This window comes from Strix uralensis, chromosome 12 (assembly GCF_047716275.1).
Source record: "Strix uralensis isolate ZFMK-TIS-50842 chromosome 12, bStrUra1, whole genome shotgun sequence".
Classification (NCBI taxonomy): Eukaryota; Metazoa; Chordata; class Aves; order Strigiformes; family Strigidae; genus Strix; species Strix uralensis.
Window position 1 is genome coordinate 21,479,607 of NC_133983.1, and position 25,516 is coordinate 21,505,122.

The 25,516-nt window shown below is 35.6% G+C and overlaps 1 protein-coding gene across 2 annotated transcripts in view; it reads left to right on the forward strand.

The window, feature by feature from the left end:
* Window positions 1-25,516, forward strand: part of USP10 (ubiquitin specific peptidase 10) — a 54,686-nt gene that overhangs the window by 21,031 nt on the left and 8,139 nt on the right. For both annotated transcript variants that reach the window (XM_074881141.1, XM_074881142.1), the window contains exons 3-11: window positions 3,008-3,053; window positions 7,856-8,881; window positions 14,707-14,798; window positions 16,306-16,415; window positions 16,880-16,935; window positions 18,360-18,463; window positions 19,228-19,327; window positions 20,601-20,781; window positions 24,365-24,530. In XM_074881141.1, coding sequence (XP_074737242.1) covers window positions 3,008-3,053; window positions 7,856-8,881; window positions 14,707-14,798; window positions 16,306-16,415; window positions 16,880-16,935; window positions 18,360-18,463; window positions 19,228-19,327; window positions 20,601-20,781; window positions 24,365-24,530 — 1,881 coding nt within the window. The remainder of the gene's footprint in view (window positions 1-3,007; window positions 3,054-7,855; window positions 8,882-14,706; window positions 14,799-16,305; window positions 16,416-16,879; window positions 16,936-18,359; window positions 18,464-19,227; window positions 19,328-20,600; window positions 20,782-24,364; window positions 24,531-25,516) is intronic.

Here is a 25,516-nt window from a genome sequence, read left to right on the forward strand (position 1 = left end):
TAACAATACAGTTATTTTTTTAATTATTCTGTTAGCTTGCTAATTTACAAACTGAAGATATTGAAGAAGAGTCTTCTTCCTGTGTATGTGGATGTTAAGTCAATTTTTAGAAATAAATTAATTATTCCACCTTCTACTTGTCATCTTTCAGAGCTGGAATAGTAGTAATAGGATGTTGAAAGTGAGTTGTCCAGCCCTATTACTGCAGCTTTGATTGCTTTTTCTCTTTTAGAGGTGGATATAGAAAAAACTTTTTCAGCAGTGTTCTTGGTTATAAGGTGGACTTCTGAGTCTTGTGAACCTTTTGAAGCACAGGGATTCCTAGTATTTTTTGACAGGCGGAGCACTGCTAACCATCAAAGCTATGCTTACAAGGAAGGCTGTGTGCCAGGTCTGAGAAATAAGAAGTGGATCAATAATGAACTAATTACAGTGGCAGTGAGAACCACAGAGTGGAAACAGTTGTCTTTGTGTGTTTGAGTTCATAATTTACTACTGATAGTATTGTAGACTCTTATTTTCTGTAGTTCTTCACAGAGATTGAGGAAACCATTTTCCTTTGTAGGAAAGAGTTATGCCATTGTCCTGATCTCCAGACTTGCAAAATAATTTTCCTCTAGGTCAATTTCCATGTTTTTCCTCCAAACATTTCCATTCAAATATTGTAGTCATGCTTCTGTCCTCCCCCCTCAGCATAAAGGAAATGAACACTTCAACTGTAGATGGGGAAATCCTTTTGTCACATTTTACAAATCTGACGACCATTGTTAATGCAACTTAGTTTCCTGTAACTTAATTTTCCAAGTATAATTAGTATAGTATACTGCTAAACAGTAAAAGTGCATGAAGGGAATGGGGTGGAGTGGGGGAAGTTTAGAAAGAAAAAGATAGCTTCTACTTGCCTTTAGGGGTAGCTTTGTATCTTCTCTGGTAGGTGGGAAATCATGCAGAATAGATCTTCAGGTAATACGTGTTTCTTCTGATGATACTGCTGTTTTCCCACCATTAAAAGCAGTAGAAGCACTGTCACCTTAAGTGTCCTTCATCAGCTATCCTAATGCTTATCTTGTGGAAGATGAAAATGTCATATCTTGACTTCTGTAAAGCTATTCTCATAAGGTATGTTGAGGAAGCATGAACGTACAGCATTAGAACCAGTCTTACTTCATTTTATAACTGTCTCAAGTGTACTACTTACTGGTTAGCTGTCGGAGTAAAAAACTGTGTTGAATGATGTTCCTTAAGTTTGTCCTTGATCTGGTTCAGTTCAATGTTTTTTAATTATCTGGATGATGAAATAAAAATTATGCTTATGAGTTTTACACTGTGCAGATATTTCAGAGAAAAGTGGTCTGAAAAAAAACAGTGAAATTCAAGAAGGACGAGACTGAGATGATAGTACTGCAGTGGTGTTTGACACACATTCTGCTGGGGGCAGTGCCCGTTCTGGGAGTGCCAGCATACGTTGATGCTGGTGTCCTCTGAAGTCCCTTACCTATAGACTGAAGGGTGGACTGAGGCAAGGCACTGGTTAAAGCTAAAAGCTGTCTAGAATGTCTCTTTATACATGAGATCTTTAATACATGTTGTCAGACACGTGTTGACTGAGATGGTTCAGATGACCCAGTTGTACAAAACAGGTCAACTCAGAAATCTATACTTTGCAAAGGTGCTATTGATTAACCAGATATGTAGGGGACCAATAGGTGGACTACTTCCGCCCCCCCCCCCCCACTTTGTATTTTCTTAAGCCCTTTGAATTGGAGAAAAACAAGAATTACAAGTTTTATCATAAACTGTTGACTGTAGACTTTTAAAGTAACATTTTTACCTCTAACTATTAAACTGTATCAAATCTGTGTTCAATATTAATATGGATAATAGGTTCTTAACAGCCTGGAGCCTCTTTCTGACCTATTGATTCTCATTTTTGACCTGGAAAGTTGATGTATTAAGATGTATTATGGTTTGTAAATGGATTTTACAGTATGTGTTCTTTTCATGTACTTTTTTATAATGGAATTTTAGGAATATTTTTTGTGCCACTGACGCACTGTTGTCTACAGTGCTTTAAGAAGGCAATATGTAAGTATCTGTAGCTTTAGAGAACTGAAGACTTCAGTGGAGAAGTCTTTGATACTTGTTACACCATTGCGATTAATATTTAGACTAGTGTTACAAAACTAGGCTATACTCCCAATGTTTTGTCTCCCACTGCAGAAACAGTTCAGGTGTTCTCCAGGCAGCTGCTGGACTGCAGTGTAGCAATGGCTCCCAGTTCATGCAGGCACAGTTCGAGAAGGCTTTCAGCTGCTGGGGGAGTTTGGGGGCAGACAAGGAGGGATTAGAAATTGCCCACCTGTGGTTACCCAATAGCAGGGGTTCTGTCAACCAGAGTCCATAAAATGATGGCAGTGTTTTACACCAGACATCTTACAATCCAGATGGAAACTGTATGCTGTGGTTCCATCATGCTTACGCTAATGTTAAAAAAAAAACAACCCTTATGTTTTTGTGAAATATGATTAAGAATACACCTCAGCTAAACATTTCATGGGCAACACTACAGCTGAACCAGGGTGAGAGTCAAAAGATTTAGGTGTGACTGTTGTCTGTGCAAAACTTTGTTTCATCCTTTCACAGGTAGTTTGGTCTATCTTGCATTTTTGTCTAAAAAGAGGGTATGTTCCTCATTTTAAAATCATGATGAGTTACTGTTGATGAAGGAAGATCCTGATGCTGTGAGGTGAATTGCTTGAGAAGTTGATGAGCCTATGGTGTGTAACCAAGATTATCTTTCAGTAATTGTGGTAATCTGCAAGGACACTTGAAGCTACAGGGTGGGATTTGATAAATATAGAAGCGTGAGTTCAAGACATACTCTCAGAAAATCAAACCTTAATAATGATGTTATTTTTAAAGGATTCAGGTGTTTCAAATGAAACTGGTACTGAATGTTAATGGAGTTGCTTTGTCTTTAAATAAGTTTCATTTCTTTTTTGTACAGCTCCCTCCATACAATGAAACAGTTTCATGTGGTATTAAGTCCACAGGTAAGTTTCACAATGGTAAGAATTGACATCCATATTTTTCAACTTAAAAGGTTGTGACACTTTCCTTAGGTTTACTACAACTTCTGTTTAAATTTAATCTTTAGAACTCGTTCAGCAGGTGTGTATACATATATCTGGCAGATTGGTTTTTTTAAACATCTTTATTGAATGAGATCCATGGAGAGTGTTAGAAAACGCTGCAGTCAACTTCAGCTAATTAGCATGGACATGCGTACTCCTTGATTGTGTTACCACACAATCTTAATGTCTTGCGGAAATATTGCAGGATGTAGCTGTAAAAGTGTGGGGGGCTCAAGTTTGCTAGAGAACTTGTATGGAAGAAATAAGTAGCTAGTGTGGTGTTCAGCAGGCCCTCCTGTAAGAGCCACTACATAAGTGTTTTCTGGCAGTTGCAACCTGAAGACAGCTCTGCAAGCAGTGCTCTGTTCAGTGTTCCCATTGACTCTTGTTTCTGGCTCAGCTATTTTTTGGAAAATCCTTCCCCCGCCCCCCCTTGGTGAAAGTATGACTCTTGATGTAAAAATGCATTACAGGGTTCCTGTTTTAAAAGCTGTAACAGTCACACGTCTACTCTGTCTCAACCCATGCACATTATAACCTGGCCTTACTTCATAGTTATATAAAGTTGACAGTTAAGTAGGAGTTGCACATGATCTTCACTCTGTATAGTTTAAAGCGAACTTTCACAGTATTTTAAGCAGCAGGTAAATTAGTGTTTGTTTTTTTCCCTGAACCAGGGAAGAGCAAGGAAGCTGAGACTTACCCAGATGTATATGAGAATGATACAAATGATATCCAGATCTACTTCAAAATAATGCAAGTGTCTGACTGAACATTTCTCAAAAGTACTTAAGAGGACCAAAATGCACATATTAATGTTTAAGAACACCTGATCATTATGCTTAGCGACTTTGGCCTTGCATTTAAAGGTAGATAAGATAGCCAGTCATAAAGAAGGACAACAGGTCCCATTTGAAAGCAGATATGCAACGTTTCTGAAAATTCAGGAGCTTTATTTAGTACAAGACCAGTTTTAGGTCCCTGAGTAGTTTTAACAAACTTTTCAAACTCCTACTTAAAAGGACCATATGGTATGAATTGTCTGTTGTTGATGACAGGGGTGTCCAGTCATATATTGCTTTGTCTTAACTATGGATTTAAATTCTGTTCTTTAAGACTGAGATTTTAATGTTCACAAGCCATACAGAAAGTTGGTTTGTACAAATGTTTTTCAGATCATTCCTAGACCCTGAGAGAACCCCTCCCAGCCCTGAGATTAGGTAATGACAGCAAATTAGGTTTTGCCTGAAAAATGTCTTTAACAAGCTTGCACTGTACTGTGCATGCATATGATCACTGTGATGGCTGCATAAGAAGCTGTGGAAACTAAAATGGAATGCTATGCTTATGCAGAATATTTATAATTATAATAAGATGACGTACACTGACCATATTGTCACTCCCCACAGTCTAATTTTTTTCTATACTTATCTTCAGTATTTAACTTTATTACGAAATTAGAAGACCTGTTAATACTTACTAGGAATAATCAAATCATGGCTGAAGCTCTAATATGCAGAACTCTGTATAGACTAATTAGTACTGTGTATTCACAGCTTCTGTTACTGTACATAGACTTTGTCCTTGGAGCATCTGTTGATACTTGTTTCAATATGCGTGTCATGTTGTTAATGACAGATGTATCTGTTTCAATCCATTCAGAAAAAGCACTGTGAACTAGATTGAAACAAAGATGCCCAGAAGCAAAGTGGGAAGTCAAAACAAATAGAAAAAATTATCTCTCTTTTTTTTTCAGATGAACTTGATGCAATCTTATGGCAAATGAGCTTCTGCCAATCATTCCATAGACTAACTATACAGTAGCTACTGGTATTTATTATTCTAATCCTGCTGTAAGGTGTAAAGTTTAATTCCTCAGCTGTAACTTCCTGATTTGTCTGTTAAATGCTAGAATATCAGTTATGCTCTCGGCAAGATTTTAGCCTACAATGTTCATGTTGCACCTTCAGCTAAATTACCATTGTGCCATAATTGTAAGGGATGTGTTTTGTTTTCTGCTCCCCATCTGCCCTCAGTTGGCTCTTGTGATTGTCTGGTGTACAGTAAGCTGATAAGTTCACCAAAAATCAGGAAAAAAAACCCCAACTTGCTTGGATTTTTGGGTTTTCTTGGCTAGGTTAGCTTTTGGTAACACAAGTGCTGGAAGCTTGCTGGAGCGTAGAGGAGTAGGACAGGAGTGCAGAAGTGAGAACTCTCACTTTTGGCTGTGGTAGACTTAACTCACCCACAAAGGGAAACCACCTTCTTTGTTTCAAACTAATTATTATTTTTAACTGGGGTTTTGGAAAAGAAGCAGAAGTCTCCAATTATTTGGAACTGGTAGGGATTTGAAATGTGCCCAATAATTCATTCTTATCACGGTTGGAGGAATATTACATGTTACCAGTTGTCGCTTGTGCTTTTTACTGTTGTAACAAAGGGTAAAGAACTAGCTCTTGGTCCATGCTTGAACTAACAAGTTGCTCCATAAGCAGATGAACTACCGAGGAGTAGTTTTGTTGTGGATTTGTGTCCCATATCCCTTAAAACTCCATGCTCTACATTTGCAAACAAATCAAGCTGTGTCTGGTTTTGAGCTGTGTGTGTCTGACAGGTCATCATGTATAGCCCTGATAGCCAGTTGGTGTTGCCGCTAAACAGTTAGGTGATGCCTGAGATCTCCCAGCCCTTCCCTCTTTAAGTGGGGATCAGGCAGCAGCTTTCCACCTCCCTGTCTCTAGGCTGCTGATTTTTTTTTTAAAAGAAACTTAAGCCCTCTTTTCTGGTTGGTGATAGCTAGTCAGTGATTGCAGAAGTAGTTGGTGAATGGTGGATTGACAGGCATGGTGTTATAAAATGCTTTCTCATGGGTGTAGGGGAGAGGTGAAGAAAACTTGAAATTCAGGCTCTTGTTAACATGATTGAGAGAAATTAGATGTGTATGGAGACTTTTTTCTCTTTTTGTTAAGTTGCCTTTAGTCTGACTGGTAGCAAGATTGAAATGTGTTTACTTCTCATTTTGTTTGGTTAATTGATCAAAACAGAAAAAGCAATTAACATCTGTATTACATATCTTTTGTTCATTAATTCCAAATACGTTGGTATTGCATGTGCAAGTCAGACCTCAACACACACTGAATGTTACTCTTCATTTGATGTTAAAAAATACATACCGTGTAAATTCTTGTTTCTTTCACATTTTTCTAAAGCTAAAATTTTTGTCAGCAGACTTCTCTAGACAGTATTTGGACAGTTTCAAAACAGGTGGACAGTTACGTATCAAAACATTCTCCACTAGACTCTGTCCTCCTATAGGATTATTTCCTTAGGTGTGTGAATAACTTACTTTCCTTAGGAACTGTTGCTTGCTTTTTGTTGTGTTTTTTTACAAAAAACAACGAACCACTTCATTTTTAGTGAGTGTCTGTGTTATACTTGAAAAGATACATTATGTACCACATGTCAGCAAATGCAAGTTGCACAAAATCTTTAAAGTTTTTAATTTGGTGTATCCACTTATATTTCTTTGGAAATCGTATCTAGTGTTGTCTGGGTCTCTAGTAACAGTCTTAAAAATTTGAAATGTGGTTTTTTTTTAGCCCCTCATCTTTGAAGAAACAGAAAATATAAAGGTTAATGTCTTTGAGACAGTAACATACATATAGAAAGACCTACAAGGCTTACAAGTACTAAAATCTAAGTTTACCTTTAACATTCCTGAGATTCAGTTTCATTAATTTTATCTCTTTATTTGATAGTTACGGAAATAGTTGTAACTAAGTATTCGGTGTTACTAGTTACAATGCACACATTATAAAATTAAGTGCCATGGAATTGCATTACTCTGCGACTGACAGTGTTTTGTGATACTGCAGCCTGCCATGAGAATATTTCTCAGTGTTTCTTTAAAGAGGATATCAAAGTTCCAAGATAAATAAATAAATAAAACCCAGCAAAACTCAAAACAAAAAGAAGCCCCAAACCCAATCCTGTTCATAAATTTGTTAATATTGCTTGTATGTACAAGTTGAACACCTACTTATGTTGAGGTGTATCTCTTGTATTTCTTGTCATAAAATCATATAGTCCTATGTATCATATTCTCATATAGTAATAAATTCAACTGTGATAAAATTAAATAACATATTAATGAGTAGAGTTTCAAAAGCTGTAATTGTAGTGTTTCCATACAATTAATGAATTAATGAAAATATTTTTCAGTTATTAAGGATTATGATAAATCTTTCTATGCCAGGAAAACCACCACCCCACCCCACCCCCCCTCCACATGTAGAGGTTATTTTTAAAAGTTAAACAGGTGAAGGCTTGGATTTTGTAATTGTCAGTGGAAAACACTGGCTTTAGAAGAAGCGTGGAGTTAAATATTGCACCATATTTTATATGCAATTACCCAGTAATTAACTTAATGCAGACTGTTGCTAAAGTCACTGGGCTTTAATAGTTTTTCTCAATAGGTGAATTTAATAGGTGTTATTTGCAGGAACTGTGCAGTGATTTGGAAAATTACATACTCTGTTGTCTTTAAGAAAATGATGTTTTGAAATAGTCTTCAGGATTGAGATAGAGAATAAGAATTATTTTGTTTGAGGGGATGTAGTTTGTTTTCTGAGTTGCAGGAAAATGTGGGTGCTTTTTCCTTGATTTTGTAGCTTTTTGATTAGATGTCATTCACTAACTCAGGTTTGCTTTCTCTTGTCCAGGGGAAGAGTATCAGAGAATTGAATTTGGTGTTAATGAAGTTATTGAGACACAGTCGTCTGTACTAAATAACACCGACTACAGTATTTCAAGTACTCTGAATCCTCAGGCTCCAGAATTCATTCTCAGTTGTGCACCTGCTCAGAAAACCCCTGATGATACTCTCAGTGAAACAAACTACAACTCCATTGACTGCCAGTTCACTGATCCGACCCTCGCTTTGGACAGCGGTTCTAACGCTGAAAACGATGGCTTGTCTGGAGGCCTTGGACAAAGGGAGCGTAAAAAGAAGAAAAAAAGGCCCCCTGGATACTACAGTTACTTGGAAGATGTCAGTGACGGCATCGCTCCCACAGAAGCTCTTGTGAACGGCCATGCAAATTCATCGGGACTGAACAGTATAAGCACAGAGGATACGGAACTGACGGGAGACATACCCTCCCTGGCCACACCAAGGACTTGCAACAGCCCGGACAACTCTGTGGACTTCATTAATGAAGCTGTCTCTGATGATTCTGTTTCTAGCGCACTAGACAATACCAGGACTGCAGGGCAGCCTGAGGTATGCCGTGTTACTAATTCTGAACAGTTTTGCATCCCCTCAGAGACTGGCAGAGATAGCCCTTTAAGGACAGCTGTTGTACAGTCTTATGCTGGTACTGATACTACTGAAAATCTTGGCGTTACTAATGGACAAACACTTGAATCCTCTGGTGAGGACACAGCTGCCAATGGGGTAGAATTGCACACTGTGGAAAGCACTGACTCAGACCAAGCTAAGCCTGAGGAAGCTTCACCTACTACTGAGGCAACAGTCCCGGTTGCAGGATCAGTCCCTGTTAATCAGCCTGCAAAATCGTGGGCTAGTCTCTTTCACAATTCCAAGCCCTCTGCTTCCACATCTGTGGTCTATGTTGAGACTAAGTATACCCCTCCTGCCACATCTACTCTGGTCCCTGAAAAACAGGTTGAAGTCAAAGAGGGACCTGTTCCAGTTTCAGAGGATCCTGTAGCCATAAAGATTGCAGGTATAGTTAATACACACGAGTGGATGTTACACTGGAAGGGTATTAACTCTGCTTGTAAACAGGAGTGTGCAGTATCGATAGAGAAGATTCCTCTGTTAATGTTCTTAATAGGATGACTGTTCAAGCACTGCTGTGAAGGATGTAGTTTAAATAAGCTAGTTTTGTATCCCCCTGAGTAAACATTCCAACGAGACATTACCATGTCATTATCCCAGATGCGGTAAAACTATTGCTACTTGTCAAACAGTATGTTTGAGTGATCAGTGATTTTAAATAGACTGCTTGCATTCCGGTGTGCTGTTGTGATAAGGAGAATATATTAGAAAGGTTTGTTCTGAAAATGGTGTGTTATATTATCCAGTATTTACAATCTTGTAATGGATTCCGTTAGAAGAAGGGAAGAGTATTAATATATTTATGCCAAAGTAGCTGAAATTCCTGGACACTTACAGTAGCGTAAGTTGACATCTAAATAGGTCTTGCTTCAGAAATTCTGATTTAGGAAATAGTTTTTATTGATTTGCTCTTTAAGAGGTCTCTCTTCCAAATTTTGAAGAATTATCCTTAACCATTAAAAACAGTGCTATTTTATTCAGAAGCAATGCTAGCTATTGCCTGTTCAAGAATAACCATAAGAAACTGTCCAGCGGGTCCATCAGGAAAGGCAGTGCCTGATGTAAAGGCTTTGTGACCGTCGGTCCTGTCATATTTGTGGTTCTGCTGAGAAATACTAGAGTGTGTCTAAGACTGTTTTTGCAGATTCAGTCAGAAAACATGAAGACAAATATCCAGTTGGTTACATTTTGTGTCACTGACTCATGGGGGTTGGAGCAAAAATAATTACTTTAAATCTGAGAAGTAGCCTCTATATGAAAAGACTTATGCAAAATCCTGCTATGTATGCTACAGGCTAATTTGCAAGTACAGTGGTGTTTTGTTTTGTATGTGACAGCTTCAAGTTTTTTACTCTAACCAGAAGCTGATGGACATTTCTGTTCAGAATACCTAGAAGTATATGCCTTCCTCTCATCCCCTCCTTACTCAGTAATGGTTTCATTACTTAAAATTGTCTGTTGAGAAGATAACTGTCAGAATAATTTATATTTCTGTGTATTTTTCACTTAGGTGTCACAAACGCAGTTGACTGTATTAAATATATATAAGCAGGTGATTATGGTTTGTATGAACCCATCCACGTGGAGTATGTTGTACTCTGAAATTAAGCTATTGTTTGATAATGAATTTTAATTTAAAACTGTTTTGTGACAACTGTAAAGCTGGAACTGCTTGCTGTAGGTGCAAAAGGTTTTTTTTAATCTTGTCCTAGTTGCTTCAGCTTTTAAGTTAACTTTCTAGACTTTTACTGTTTCTGTACTATTTCTTGCCACCAGGTGGGAGCAGAGCTTTTTGTTTTGTCTCTTAGTGCATTAAAATAGCAATATAATTTTGATAAAGTTTTCTTCTGCACCTTCACTATCAGCTATCTATTTTTGCAGAGGAGTAGTCTTGAGTATAGATCCTTTTCCAGTGAAAAAGAATTAATCTTCTCAGTTTAGCTGATTTAGGTAGGAGTTCTGTTGATGCAATTCCTGTAATTCAGATGCTGCTGATTTTGGTATAAAATGTTTACCTGAAGATCTGAATGCCGTGTAGTCAGTGCTTTGCTCTGTGGAATAAGGTGACTTTCTTCACTGTCTGTTTTCTTAATGTTCTCTGTCCTGTTTGGAAAAATAGATACATTAGTGCTTTGTTCATACACTCACACTCAAACACATTACACGGGTTTCAATTTATGATTTTCAGTCAGATCATTTGCTCTGTCCATACGTATTTCATTTCAAATCTTCTGCCAAGGTGAACATCACTGAATAAGGGTATGTAGCAATCCTGTATGTTTTTCATAGGTAGCTGCTGATTGTGTTCCTTTTTTCTGTGTGGCCAAGTTGAGATCCTGTTGGATTTGCTGGGAATTCACCAGTTTCAACTCATGCCAATGAGAATGAATTTTTGACCATAAGTGCCATAGGGTGCTAAACACAAGTAAAATCTAGACCTAAAGCATCTCAAGTTTAGCAAGCAAAATTAGCAAATATCCTGACAATGTTGGTGCTCTGAGCCCCTTCTGTACAGTTTTTATTTAGAACAGGTGCTCAAGACACAAGAAGAGAAGTTACTTTTCCAGGGACAACTTGCTGGTTTGTGCCTTAATTTCACAAGGGAGGTTAATGATTCCCAGGAACCTTGAAGATAGTTTAATGCTACTTGATTTAACCTGCAAAAAAAGTCTGTGGTTTCTTAGTCCTCAAATTAAATGAAAGCTACACAAGATAAGGAAATATGAAGATAGGAGTAGAAAATAAAGAAAACAAACAAATTTAATGTTAATCTTGATGAGAAAAAAAATACTGAAGTTAATTTTAGCAAGTGGCTAAGGTTGAGAAGCTTTACTGGCAAAACTAGTGAACAAGTTAAAGGAACTTCTGAAGCAAACTGGGAACCATTGATATTTATTTTGCAAAACTCGAGGCAGATAACATCAGAATGGTAGAGAAGCGCAGCTACAGCACTTGCATGTTTAGAAAGGGACAACTGTACTAATTATACACCTTAGCCTAATTTAGATGCTAGGACAAACATTTTAGTAATTAATTTCTAAGGGATAGTAAGGTTACAAATGGTCCATATTAGTAAAAAAGTGACTTTCAGGCTTCACTTGCCACGTTTCACAGTTATGTTCTGATGCATAACCTGATAATAGTTAATAATGCCTTATGTAATGTTCTAAGTAAGCGAGGGATATAAGTAATTGGAATACTAGCAATTCGGAGTAGTCTTTTAACTGTCCTTGGTAACTTTAGGAAGAATTTCAAGGAAGAGTCTAAAAAAGGTTTTCTGAATCTTTTTTTTTTTTCTGCAGCGTTTTCATTGTGGATGATGGAATTAACAGTGCACGTAAAATTTGCTTACAAAAGGCAGGATTTCAGATGAATCGAACGCAAACATTTAAGGTCTGACTAAATCTGGAATGATTTTAAATTAGAAGGAAGGGAATCCAGTAAATGCAAGTATGGAAGGATATACCAGAACAGAAATCAAATGCAAGCATACAGTATGAAGAACAAATGGTTGGTAATAATATTAGAGAATAAAAGGATCTGGAAGTTCTAGGTCCTTAGTAAAGTTGTAGTAAAGGGTCCTTACTAAAGCTGAAGACAGGTTTTTTTCCAGTGTGTGTTAGTACCAATATACATGGAAGAGTTGGAAGATAACTATAATTCTGTTGTTGTTGCCAGTCTTTGGGCATTACTTCTCAAGGAAGTTGTAATAGTGCAGCAGCAAAAACAGAAGATTTGAAAACCATACTTTTTCAGCGGAAGTGGAGATTTTGGATTTACTTTGTCTCAGATGAGATTGTTGGAGTGATCATGGATGTAACTTCAGATACGTAAAACAAATTCATAAAAAAAATGGCGATTCACTGCTGTCCCAAGACTAGCCAACAAGACAAGAACAACGTAATTTAATTTGTAACAAAGATGTTTCAGTGTTACATAGTAGAAAATTTTTTCTTATTGATAAAACTAGGTAAGTGCTGGAGCAAGTAATTGTGGAATGGAGTCATGTGAGGTTTGGAGTTTTTTTATAAACTTCAGAAATTTAGCCCATTGTGCTATCAGCATTCTTGCAGAAACTGATTTTGTGTAGGGTTATTCAGCAGTGTTGTCCTGGCATTTTTTTATCATTGTTCAGATTTGAAGAAAGATCTGAGTGATATAAATAATATTTGCCAAATAATGGTCTCAAGCGAAGTGTTAAATTGTGAACTTGTAACACGTCTCTCTTCTGCTTGGAGACCATATCCACATGGTTTCTCTTGTGATAAACTTTGGACTTGCATTGATTAGGCAGTTACTGGTTTGCGTTTTTTAAAAATTTGTAATAACACCACCTGGTGAATGAACTTCAGCAAAATGTTTTCTGTTTACCAACAGAAATTTCTAAAGATGATAATACTGTTCTAGGTATGTTTTGAAATCAAGGCTGTGTTTCACAAGTCAGTATCTTCCAAAGGGAATGTGAACTATTTCTGGTTAATGGTGTGTGCTTTATAACAGGTTTTGAAATTTTAAGAAAGTTTTCTCATGGTTGTAAGTGCATTTTTTTTCTGGTACTCTTGTAAAAGTTCGTTTAGTTATTTTGTAAATGTTAGATGAAAATGTGGTATTGAATGTAATTGCTGTACACAAAACTAATTATGTTAAAAGAAAGAAAACTCACTGTAATTGCTTTAGACATTGTTTACAAAGCAGTTTTATGACCACAAGAGGATGCTAAAGGTCCTAATAATATTTTTTAGTATGAAACAAAAATGGGGAAAAATACAGTTAACATAAAAAGTTACTGACAGGCATAAACATAAATACTTTTTTCATTATTTTTATCCTAATTTTCAACAGTGCTTAGTTAACAGAAAGATTGTATGTGTGCAGAACATGTTTCAAACTTTGCTGCTTTAACAATATATTCTGAAATGTTTGAGCATTAATAATATAATAACACATATTTTAACACAAAATAATTTTCATCTGCATCTGTGCTAGGTGTTAATGTCTTCCCTTTTACATCTTTTTGCTGTCTGCCCTTTCAGGTGTCAGGTTCTTTTATGTAATAGAATACTGATTTAAATAGTTTATATTTTTTGGCATGTTTTTATTTGGTTAGAACTGGTGGTGTCAGCAGGAAATAGGATCTTACAGGTAAAGTTTGGAAGTAGAAGGACATGGATTTTGTTTGCAGTTCTGCCACTTCCTCTGCTTAGTTATGGCTTTGGGCCTCTGCTTTTCCACTTGTCATGTTACTTTGTCTGTTTAGATAGTCCTTCTAGTCAACAGCTCAGACTTGTTCAAGTTTATGCAATGTAGCATATAAGGGCTTTAGAGGCCCTCACATTTATTATAAAAATAAGTAGTCTCCATGGTAGACAATTGTTATGTTTATTTGCATTTTTTATTCTTTTTATTCTGTCTTGTATACGTCTTGACATTCATTCACAAATTTAAAATATACCAGATCCAATATTTTCCTTAAACAGTTTTCATTTAGGTACCTAAATAACAGGTCAGACTTCCTGGAAAAACTCCCCCTGTTGCTCTCAGTTTCATAACTGAGACAGACTTATGTATGTGCAGTGGTTTCTAATTTTTAAACTTGGGCCATTGCTGAAGTTTTTAAAGGCAGGAAAACAGTAGGCATAATATTATGTAAGCCTGTTATCTTGTAGATTTTGGAAGTCTTAAACCAGTAAATAAAACACACTGTTCAGAAGACCATGTTAACATCTCTCTGTCGTGTTTGCACTAAGATATTTTTGTTGTAAGATAGTGCATGTTGAAACTTGTAAGCTGAGATTGCTACATCAACTTCATCTCTCTTCAGAGCAGAATAATTTGGGAAATACTTCCTAAATTGGTGGCAAGGGATTGCAGCTAATGGGATTTTATACTTATATATGTCTTTCTGTATATAAATAAAAGTATCTGATTTTAGGAAAACATAAAAACAAACAGGTCTTCTCAGTTTTGAAATTACAATGATAGTTCTTGTACCAGCATCTTCCTGATAGAAATTCCTGGATGTCTTCAGTTGAAGAAATGTGCCTGTTTTGAAGTATGAGCAGTGTTTCAATGGGGCGAAAATGATTTGCTGAAGTTTCTGGGAATCTTATTAATTGATTTTCATTCGTTTGTAATGCATCAACAGATATTTGTTTTGATGGCTACATGTGCATTTTGTTGATGCTCAATTTACTGTTTCTCATTCTGCAGAAATACTGGAAAATGTAAGGCTAATACATAAACCAGTGTCTTTGCAACCGCGAGGGCTGATCAACAAAGGAAACTGGTGCTACATCAATGCTGTATCCTTACCTTGGGAAAAATTAATACACTTAAGTTAAAATTTGTATGTTATATCTGTCAAAAGTTTTTCTGGATTATTCTGGTAAGTATTTTATAAAAGTGTTTGTCTTCCCACATTCTACTACTGTAGTTAAATTGTTTAAGGGTGGCATTTAGGAATCCAGGGGTATTTATACGATCATTAAACGCGGTGTCCAGGGTTCCCTGCAGCTGGTTGTACAATCCTGTTCACAATTTGTCTCTTACTTCTGTCAAAATATTTCAGAACTGTAACTTTCTCATGACTAAAAACCTTCTTGTCATTTCTGGTTAAGTTTACTCACGACTCTTTTTGTATCAACGTAAGTTGTTATTTCTGTTTTGTACTTGAAGTAACTATTCTTACTCTTAGGCTTTTTTGTTGGCAGTTTGGTAAGTGGGTCATTTGGTTTTCTGTTGAGCAGACTGTCGCTATTGTATCATCTGTGTAAGTGCAGTGTTTAATCCTTTACAACGGGATGGAAGATTAGCTCACTTTTAATGTTTTAGAATTGTATTCCCCTGTAAAAATAATTTTTATCTTGGGTAACAGAAATCTTCCTTCTTCACTGCTGTATTATGATAGTTTTATATATTAATTTAAAAATTATTATTAATCTGTACCTCCTCTGTTAGTAGTGGCTCACTGCAAGTAAAAAATACTAAGACCAGTTTCAAGACTGATCATTGCAGAACCTAATAACCTATTTTAAGACCAGCGATTGTGCTTTAAACTTCAGCTTTTATCTTAAATAACCAGTTCTGCATTCATCTGATTGTATGTTATCAGCTCTGATTTTTTTCAGGCTTAAAACTTGTTACTCAAGTTTTGCACACTGTAGGGGTCAAGTTAATATATCTCTCTAGCTGTTGAGATCGCTGCCTTTTTTGTCATTTCCCTGCCCCTCCAGAATCTTTTTACTTTGTTCATTGTTCTCATCAAGTAGCACAGCTTTTAATGTTTTTAAAGTATTTTCTCCCAACATAGACTGTAGTTTTACTGGTTGTTCCAAACTCATCTTTACATTGCAGAATGTTTCACATCATGGCGGGTTTTTTGGTTTGGTTATGGGGGTGAATCATCACCTTTAACTTGACATGTCAGCTGACTACTACTGTTCTCTTTAGAAAACATGTTGCATGTTATCACTTGCCAACTTTCAAATTGTTAATTTTATAGTCTTTCCTATGAAAGTTCTTTCTCTCTCCTGCACCTAGACTGTTTCCTTCCGTTTTAATTAGTTTTTGACATTATTAAAATGTCAGTGAAATTGCTGCATGTTACAAGATGCTGGGGTTTTTTAGTATAACTTCTGTGCATTAGTAGTTAATGTGATAAAAGTCCATTCATCTGTTCCTATTTAGTTATTGGATTGATCTACATAATAAGGAGCTAGCTTTGTTTTGCATATAATTTTAAATATAATTGAATAGTTGGTTAATATGCAAATTACATTTTCTGAATATTTCCTTAATGCCACTGCATAGACCCTGCAAGCCTTGGTTGCTTGCCCTCCAATGTATCATTTAATGAAGTCCATTCCAATGTATTCAAAATCGCAGCGGCCGTGTACCTCAACACCAATGATAGACAGTTTGTAAGTAGCTTGTTAAAAGTAATAAAAATCTGTGATCTGACTTAAGCTCATTCAGAAATACCTAACAAAGGTTTGTTTGCTGCAATTGTTGAAAGCTGATACGTATCCAGAAGTCTTTTTTAATGTGTGTTTTTGGTGATATATGGCTTTTATAATGAACTTGGTATTCTATAATTGCCAGTCAAGGAAGATACGTCCCATTGCCTGAGGAATATCAGTTTTAAATAGTGTTTAATATGCAAAAATGAACCATGACAGCTGCAGGAACTAACCTAACACCTTGGTTTCATTAGCAATGATCGGGTTAATTTTCATGTCTGAAAATTACTTAGACTTCATTATGATATTCTTCAGTTTTGTTTTTTTATTGGCAGTCGATAATGACAGTGATCTGATGTTATGATTTGTCCTTCAAAGTCTTAACTTGCTGCTCATGTCTAGTTGTTCCTTCCATTCTGTTTCAGTGTTCGTTTAATGAATGAGTTCACTAATATGCCTGTACCTCCTAAAGCAAAACAAGGTGAGTGGGAATAGGGGGAGAAAAGTCTTAAAACCATGATAAAAAGACTTTGGGGTAAGGATCTGCCTTGTGTGATGTACTTAAGGACTTTAAATACTAGTGCTCGATCCCCTTCGTGGCTCTCTGGACTTCTGGGGTTTCTTGATAAATAAAAGTGTGCTCTTGCTTTTCTGTCAGCGTTATGCTTTTCCTTATTAGTGATTCATGTCAAGAAATCACAGGTGTTGCACCTTATATCTTTTTCTTCTATTTGCTAGACCAAGTACAAGTGCAATAAGAATAGTTTTTGTTGAAGGTTAGCTTAATCGTCAAGATGTCTTCTGAGTACATGCCCTTTCTAACAAAATAATTTGATATTCACTGTATTTTACTCCACTTCCTTCCTTACATATTTCCAGCCGTTTGTTTTGTCAACTTGTTCGTTTCTATCATCCTTAAATACAAAACACTTATTCATTCAGAACAAAATGGGGCCATAATAGGTGTCTCTAGCAGTTAGAGAGTGCCTGCAGGCATGTTATCATTGCTTTTAATTCCTCCCCATCCTAGGCACTATTTCCATGTGAAAACTTTAAAAGTGTATGATGCTTGCTAATATATATTTAGGATCAATGATGATTTTGTAGTGAGGAATAGAACATTTTTTGATACAAATAAATTATTTTGTAGCTTTGATTTTTTCTTTTTTCTTTTTTTAAATCTCCAAATCTGTTGTATTACAAACTTATAGAAATAAAAAACAGCTTCAGGAATGTGTTTATGTAACATTATAAGAAAATATCATGAGGAGCTGGTTGTTCCAGTGATTTCCAAACAGTTCAGACATTTCTGTGGTTTGCTGCCTAAGTTTTGTTTCTGTAAAACAAATCTTACTGTCTTATGCAACTTATTATACTTCTAGGTCATTTTATTGTATTGTGTAGTTTTCAAATATAGTTTCTGAGGCCTTGTATTTCCATTAGGTTGAATATTCAGTCAAACTGTTTCTTGTTTGTTTTTTTGGTTTTGATTCTGCAGTGAGGAAAAATGATCTCCTAGAATTACAAATATATAAAAGATTTAAGGAAGTGTTCTTTGAATACAAAAGAAGTACAAAAATTTAAATAGAACTAGAATTGTTCTTTTATGATGGCTATGGGTATTCTTGTTAGGCTTCAGAGTGCCGACTATAAAAAGTACTAACTTTTCCAGACCAATCTGTAAGTCTATGTAGGATGACATAAGATGTTTTGAAAAAAAGTTTATGGATAGGAGAGTTGTATCTTATGAATTTTGAGCTTGAGTCACTAAAATTGTAATAAAACTATTAATAAAAAATAATTTTGGATTCCAAAATCCTAGTGATGTGTGAAGAGAATGTTAAGGTATAGTGTAGAAAAGCTTCTATATATTGTTATTATATGTACTTATCTTTTGCCTTGCAGCTTTAGGTGATAAAATTGTGAGAGACATCCGACCAGGAGCTGCCTTTGAACCTACATACATTTATAGACTTTTGACGGTTATAAAGTCAAGTCTGTCAGAAAAGGTGTGACTTACAAATCTTTGACTTTTATAATTGCATTGCAAGGTAGTCACTGTCGTTAAAGTAATGTAAAGGCATACATAAGGTTCTGTGCCTAAATACCACTAAAATCAGCCAGTTGATAGCTCATTATAATGAAGCTAAATGGTCTTGGGACTTGTAATTAACATCTCTCTAAGTTTGGCAGTTTGATATGTCAGAATAATGGAAAAATTACAATTGGAATGGAACATCTCTTTTTGTAAAGATACCTACTGATTTATATTTAAGAAATGAGCAGTTCATTTCTGCTTGGGATTCAGCTTGAAATGGTCGAAGGTTGTGCACTGATACTTCAAAATACTATTTCAGGTTTAGTTTCAGTTTGAAGAAAATATAATTGTTGAAACCATATTTTGATTTGGCTGTGGTTTAACAGCAACTTTTAATACTACTTTTAAAAGAAATAGCAAAAAAAAAATCAACTCACATGATACATCAAATTTGTATTGAGAAGAATGCAGAAATGCCTGTATCTAGGTGAAGCTTATGTGTGTACTTGCTGCTTTACAGCAGGTTACCAATTAATGTGTTGGCTCTTTTTGAACTGGTTAAAAATGAGGGGTTGTTACAGTAAAATTTAAACTTTATTTAGCTTTAGAACTTAGACTGAGTAGTTTGTAATTGAGTTAATAGAAAAAAGCTACATGTTCAGTACTATAAAACTTCTGATAAAATGAAAATATGAGAATGTCATAAAGTAACTGAAAAAAACCTATTTTATTCAGGGCAGGCAAGAGGATGCTGAAGAATACTTGGGATTTATTCTTAATGGACTACATGAAGAAATGCTGACCCTAAAGAAACTTCTCTCTCCACATAATGAAAGTTAGTGGATTTTTTTTTTGGTAGCAAACTTAATTTCTTTCAGATATTCTCATTTTCTTGTGGTGATTCTGCAATACAGAGTAACGTTTGGAATAATGTTGAGGTAGAGTTAGAATGCCATCTTTTTAACAAATTTTTAACAAATAATCTTGTGTTAAAATCTATCCAAAGGATAAAATTAGTCCATTCTGTCAGTTTACATAGGATCTGAAGTGTTACTGGGTATTTGGATTTAGATGTGATTTGGAAAAGCATTATCATTCTGTAAATACTCTGAATGACAGTAATAATGTCATATACCTGGTCCTCCTAAACAACAAATTTCTGTATTACAAATTTTTATTGAGCTCATCTGAGCATTATTTCAGGTTAACTCAAGCTGACTAGTCTTGTCTTAAGCGTAGGTATGTTTGCCTGCCATTCATAATACCTGCAAGGTCAGTTGTTTACTGGGGTTTTGGCTCTCCCCACGGTAGTTCAGAAATACATCAATGTGTTTTTTCACTGATCTTTAAACCGCTGTTAAGATCTTTTTTTGAAGTGGAAACTTCTAGGCTAATGGCTGATTTATATCTAATATAAAACAGAACATATTAAATTATTTTAAAACTCGTATTGACGAAGTTGGAGAAAAATTTTCTTTGGAAGAAGTATTAGAATTTGTATGCAGAGTAAATGCAACTTTATTTTACACTAGCTTTATCTTTGGGCCCCCTATTAAAAATGAAACAAAACACTGTTAGTCTTAGCCAAGTATAGAATCAAGATCACTAGTTATCTGATTTCTCTTTAGTAGGGTAAATTTTTTATGATACAGTGATAATTCCGTATTTTGTTCTTGAGTTGTGTGCAGTTTATAGCCTCCTGACTGGCACTTGCAAAGAAAATATTTGCTAAGCCTTGGGTTCCCTGTAAAATACCTGTGCAGAAAAGGAGTTGTTTTTAATAATGGCATAATTATGCTTCCGGAATAATTCTTGACTTTCTAATTTTTCTACCCCATAAATTTACTACTAAAAGTATATCAAACTTTGCTAGAAAACTACATCTGTTTACATACAGTCATCAGCTGCATTCTGTTAATACATGGATGTGTCCAACTATGAGTGAGCCTGGAGTATACTTTTTCTTATTTACTTTCGCAAATCTATGATCTATGAAAACACTTCTCTGAAAATTATTTGTATAGGGTTTTTTTCTTTTCAAGTTCTTTATCTGTATACATGTTTTATTTGTAAAAAAATCAATGCCTTTTTTTTTTCTTCACTTTAAGAACTCTCAGTTTCCAATGGCCCAGAGGCTCAGACTGTTCATGAAGAAGAGGAGCAAGATGAACAAGGGGAAGGCAGTGAGGATGAATGGGAGCAAGTGGGACCTCGCAACAAATCATCAGTCACTCGACAGGCTGACTTTGTTCAGACTCCAATTACTGATATTTTTGGTGGTCATATAAGGTATAGTACTTGTCCATAAAAGTTCCTGAGACCGTAGGCTGCTTTACCTTTACGGATAACTTTTTCCTCTGCCATTTTTGGATGGTTGGATGGAAGAGACAGTTACACAGTTTGTTCAGGCCAGGACAGGTGAACATTCTACCATGAAGCGTTTGTTATGCAAGAGAGAGTTCAGAAGATGGACTGGAATGATCTAGGGATTGATCAACGATCAGATGATTCTGTGACTTATTGTGGAGTCTGAATCTTTTTAAACATCTTAAAAGAATAGACTGTTTAGAGAACAAAAGCCCTGAATTGCATATAGAGAAGGTGTTTGAAATATGTGTGCTTTGTATATTAATGTATGAAGAATTCCAAATAACTTTTAGAACTACCTATTTTTGTGACCTCTGAGGACTCTTGACTCATTTTGTAAATAAGGATGCTAAGGGATAGTGAGATTTGCAAAGAGTTAAATCTGGTCAGTAGAATGAAATAGAATAACAAATTGTAAACTTTTTGTTATTTAAACACTTATGCTTCCCAGAGGCAGGAAAGTTATGTATAATAGTTAATAAATGTTAAAGGCAAAAGAAGTTTGGAAAATGTAAATTCTGCAAGATGTTACAGGAAAGAAGAGAATGTGGGATGTTACCTATATTCAGGTCTGATACCAGATGAAGGCAGAAAGTAGATACTGAAAGAATATTTTTTGGAAAGGAAGCCTCATGACTTGTTTGGAGAAATGTGTAATTTAAAATGAAAGCAAGGTAAACACTTGCTAAAAACATATTCCAAAACAAAAATGTTAGACTTGAAGAATTATTTTTAAGTTGGAGACAGACACTTAATTGCTAGTGCTTGACTGCCTGTGTTGCCAGGTATTCAGTCTAGAGGTGTGAATAATGTGGGCTAGTGCCTTCTGCCTGTGACATGCACTGAAATTACTCTTCTGGGATTTGAGTCAGACAGCTGGCAAATAAAAAGATATTTTCCATAGAAATTGTCAGACAGATGTTTGTATGCATTGATGAAATTCTGTGTTCATGTACGCAAGGTATTGTTAATACCATTAGTATATTTATTGTGGTCAGAATTGTTTAGTCCTCTGCATGATTCCATTAGTTTTTAAATTAAAAATACCAAGAGAGTATAGTCTTATGTGGAAGTCCACAGAAAATGACATAAAGCAAAGGTAATACTGAAAAAAGGCAAAAACATGTGCTGAGCAGCAGAACCAGAGTGTCCAATCCAACATCTGTTGTCTGCTGTCACCACACCCACTTTATTCAGCCTCCAAACAAGGTCACACAATTTACCACAGAAACAGTATCCCATGTTGTGATGTTGGAAAGCTTCATCCTCTGAGGGTGGAGATAGGAAGGATTGAATACAGAATTGCCAGTAGAATTCCACTAAGTGAAAGCATCAGAAATTGGAAAAATCAAATGGAAAAAGCAGCTAGGAAAACGTGGTTTGAATGGTCATCTTTTGGCTTGGGAAACTTCAGGCTATCCTGTTGAGGCTTTAATTGTCTATTAAATGCCTATTTAGGCATAACTGCTTAAAAAAGAAAAAAAAAATACCAAAAAGTCCTCCTTAAGCAATGTGAGACTTAAATGCATAAGTACAAAGACACACAGTTCTATTAGGACCTGGTTTGTTCATGTGCAAGAGTCCCTTTTGACTTTCAGCTTGTGTGGATTTCAGATATTTGTTATGCAGGCTAGCTCACAAGCCAGTTAGAAGTCTGCTAAATATTTCTGTAAGTAGTACGAACTTCCCTTCAAGTGCACTGTTATTTTAAAAGAAAATACATCAATTACATTGTTGTCGTTTAGGCAGGGTAGCAGTGGGCAGTGCCCATTTTCCTGAAAAATTCTTACTGTAGAGTAAGAAGATTAGAGTTACAGGACCCAGGAGTAATTATTCATTGATAATGCTGCATTTTCCCTTAACCAATTGAAATGTGTAATTATTCTACTAAGTGATACAGTTCTAGAAAATGATAGTCCAGCAAAGGTTTTGCTATCAAATCAATGTAAGCATATCTTTTTGAAGAAAATGTTTTGAAGAAATGTTACACATTAATTTCTAATAATTAAAAAATTCCCATATGTTATCTTTTCAGAATATAATTGGTATTATTAATTAAATCTTTAATACATGGACTTGAAGACAGTTAGAGTTGTTAGCATTTTTCTGTTGATTATTGCACTAAATAATGGTTAGCTTAAAAAGGGTTTGGGAAGTGGATCCAAAAGCAGCAGGACTTACACAGTGAAGGGTTTGTTTATTGAAACACTACGCCTGCCATGTGTTGAGGGTTTTGTCCTTAAATATAGCCAAAGAGGAAGTGTTAAAATGAAATAAAGATGCTACTGTTTTTCATACGCTCTACTTCCTCTAAAGGATATATATTTGCCAATATAAAGTTGCATTGGCTTTCTGTTGGTGCTTCAGGGCTTTGCCTGAGTCAAAGGAACTCTTGGAGCTTGCAGTACAGGCATTAAACCTGTGCATTGGCATTTCGTACATGACCCAGAGAAATTTCAGCATGGCTACGTGGATTAGAACTGTGTTAATTATCTTACTAATTTCAAGCTTTGTAAGGCACTGCAACAAGTGTAGCAATATAATAAGTGAATTATTTCTTTGGCTGTATAAAACCACATTTTTGTAGCATCTAGAGCATTTTAATGTAAATACTGCTTTCAGAATAAAAAAAATTCTTGTGCCATGTTTGATGGTTTTAAGTTTTCAGCAAAGTTTAAGAAAAATGAAAATCAGGAAGAGTCCTCTTAGTGCAGTGACGCTGTGGCTGAAGATTGTACTGTCTCATTGCACTGAACAATGATCACCAAACCTAGCTACTTAAAGTCTGCAACTGAATACACTTCAAACAAAAATAAAACCAGGAAGCATGTTCTCCTGCCCTAGGTCATTACTCCTGCCAGTTTTCTGAAAGACTCCAATTTATGTACAAAGGAGTACATGGACAAAGTCTGGTCACAGAAAATGATGGGAGGAAAAGGAAATGCCAGTCTTGGATGGAGCAGAGTTTATATTTCCTATGGCAAGATTTAAGCAAACAGTTTAAAATCACTGTGAAATTGGTCTTAGTGAAGTGACTAAAAAATCGGTGTATTTTTATTGGAGAATCTGGAATCAGTTGTAACTTTTACAGTAGAACGTACAGTTAGATAAGCACTAGTATTTTGCACTTCTGAAGATCTTTTGGAAAACATAATTTCAAAACTCTAATACAAAGAGTGCGGAGGTGAATCTTTAAATGCATTATCAAAAATTTCAGTATTTTTCTTTAAACTTCTGATGCTTATCCAATAACTGTTTTAATCCCTGCATAAATAAAATACATATAATCCCATTTGGTATGCTCTAAGTGGAGGTGAAAATCATTTAAATTGCAGTAAAGTGAGTGCAAATTGTTGAAACTTATGCCTAACCTTTGTGTTTGTGTTGTTTTGGATTAACTATAAATTGAGTTACTAAAGTAGACTTCAGTTCTTTCTTACTTGAAGGTTCTATATTGCTGAAAATCACTCTGCTTTATTACATTTTAACTTCTGTGTTTCCATAGATCTGTTGTTTACCAGCAGAGTTCTAAGGAGTCTGCTACACTGCAACCTTTCTTCACTCTGCAACTGGATATCCAGTCAGACAAGATACGCACAGTTCAGGATGCTTTGGAAAGTTTGGTGGCAAGAGAGTCTGTCCAGGGTTATACCACAAAAACCAAACAAGAGGTGTGTTCTGTTGACCCCTTTTTACAGTCAAATACTAAACTTTTTAAAAGGGTTTTTATACAGCTTTTGCTTTACAAATAGTTACTTGAATATTATTACTTATGTTAACAAGAGATGTACTAACCTTTTCAAAGTGTCCTGCAGCAGAAAACATACTACACTTGAACACATACACTGAAAGGAAGAGAACTAACTCTTAAAACCATGCCTGTAAATATTTGCTTTCTGAGTTGGTGTAGTAATTGGTTAGAGATTTTACTGGCGTGTATATTAAATTAACAGGATGAGCTGTAGTAATAATACATACTATTATGAGTAAAATAGATTTTAGCTGGTCTTTACATACTGATTCTCCGTCACTTTAAGTGCTGGGACATTTTATTCTGTATTCTCACGCAGCTCTACAAATATTTTTATCTTACTTTTCAAATAACACAATATATAATAGTAATAATTGCAATAGAAAAATACTTCATAGGAAGAAAAGCATGCTTTTGGCGTTATGGTTTGAGAACTTGTGATGTAGGGTAACAAATTAAACTTTTTCCACACTAAGGTATTGCGTTGCTTGTTATGGTGTGCATTGGTAAAGAACATCATCTCTGGTGTGCATGGATTGCTCAGATGGAAATTTTGTGTACAGTGTTCATAACTTCTTTCAATAGGCCAGGATGGAAAGAGGCTCTTGAGCCGTAGGTGTTCTCTCTGACATTCATTTCTGTATCTGTAAGTTTTCTAAATACTCCCAAATGAGAATATGGTTAGATAAAGAAAGGATGGACCTTTTTCTTTGAAGAGCTAAAGGTGGATAGCTGAAATTTGTCTGCCTTGTATAGCCAGTAGGAATGTTAGAGAACATTTATTTCTCCAGTTGTCTTCCATGTAAAAGAAACATCTGCAGTGCAAGCTCATCATGATTTACCACATAGATTTTGTTTTGCTAGTCATTCATTTTTTGGGTTTTACTGCAGATGGTTTTAACTTCT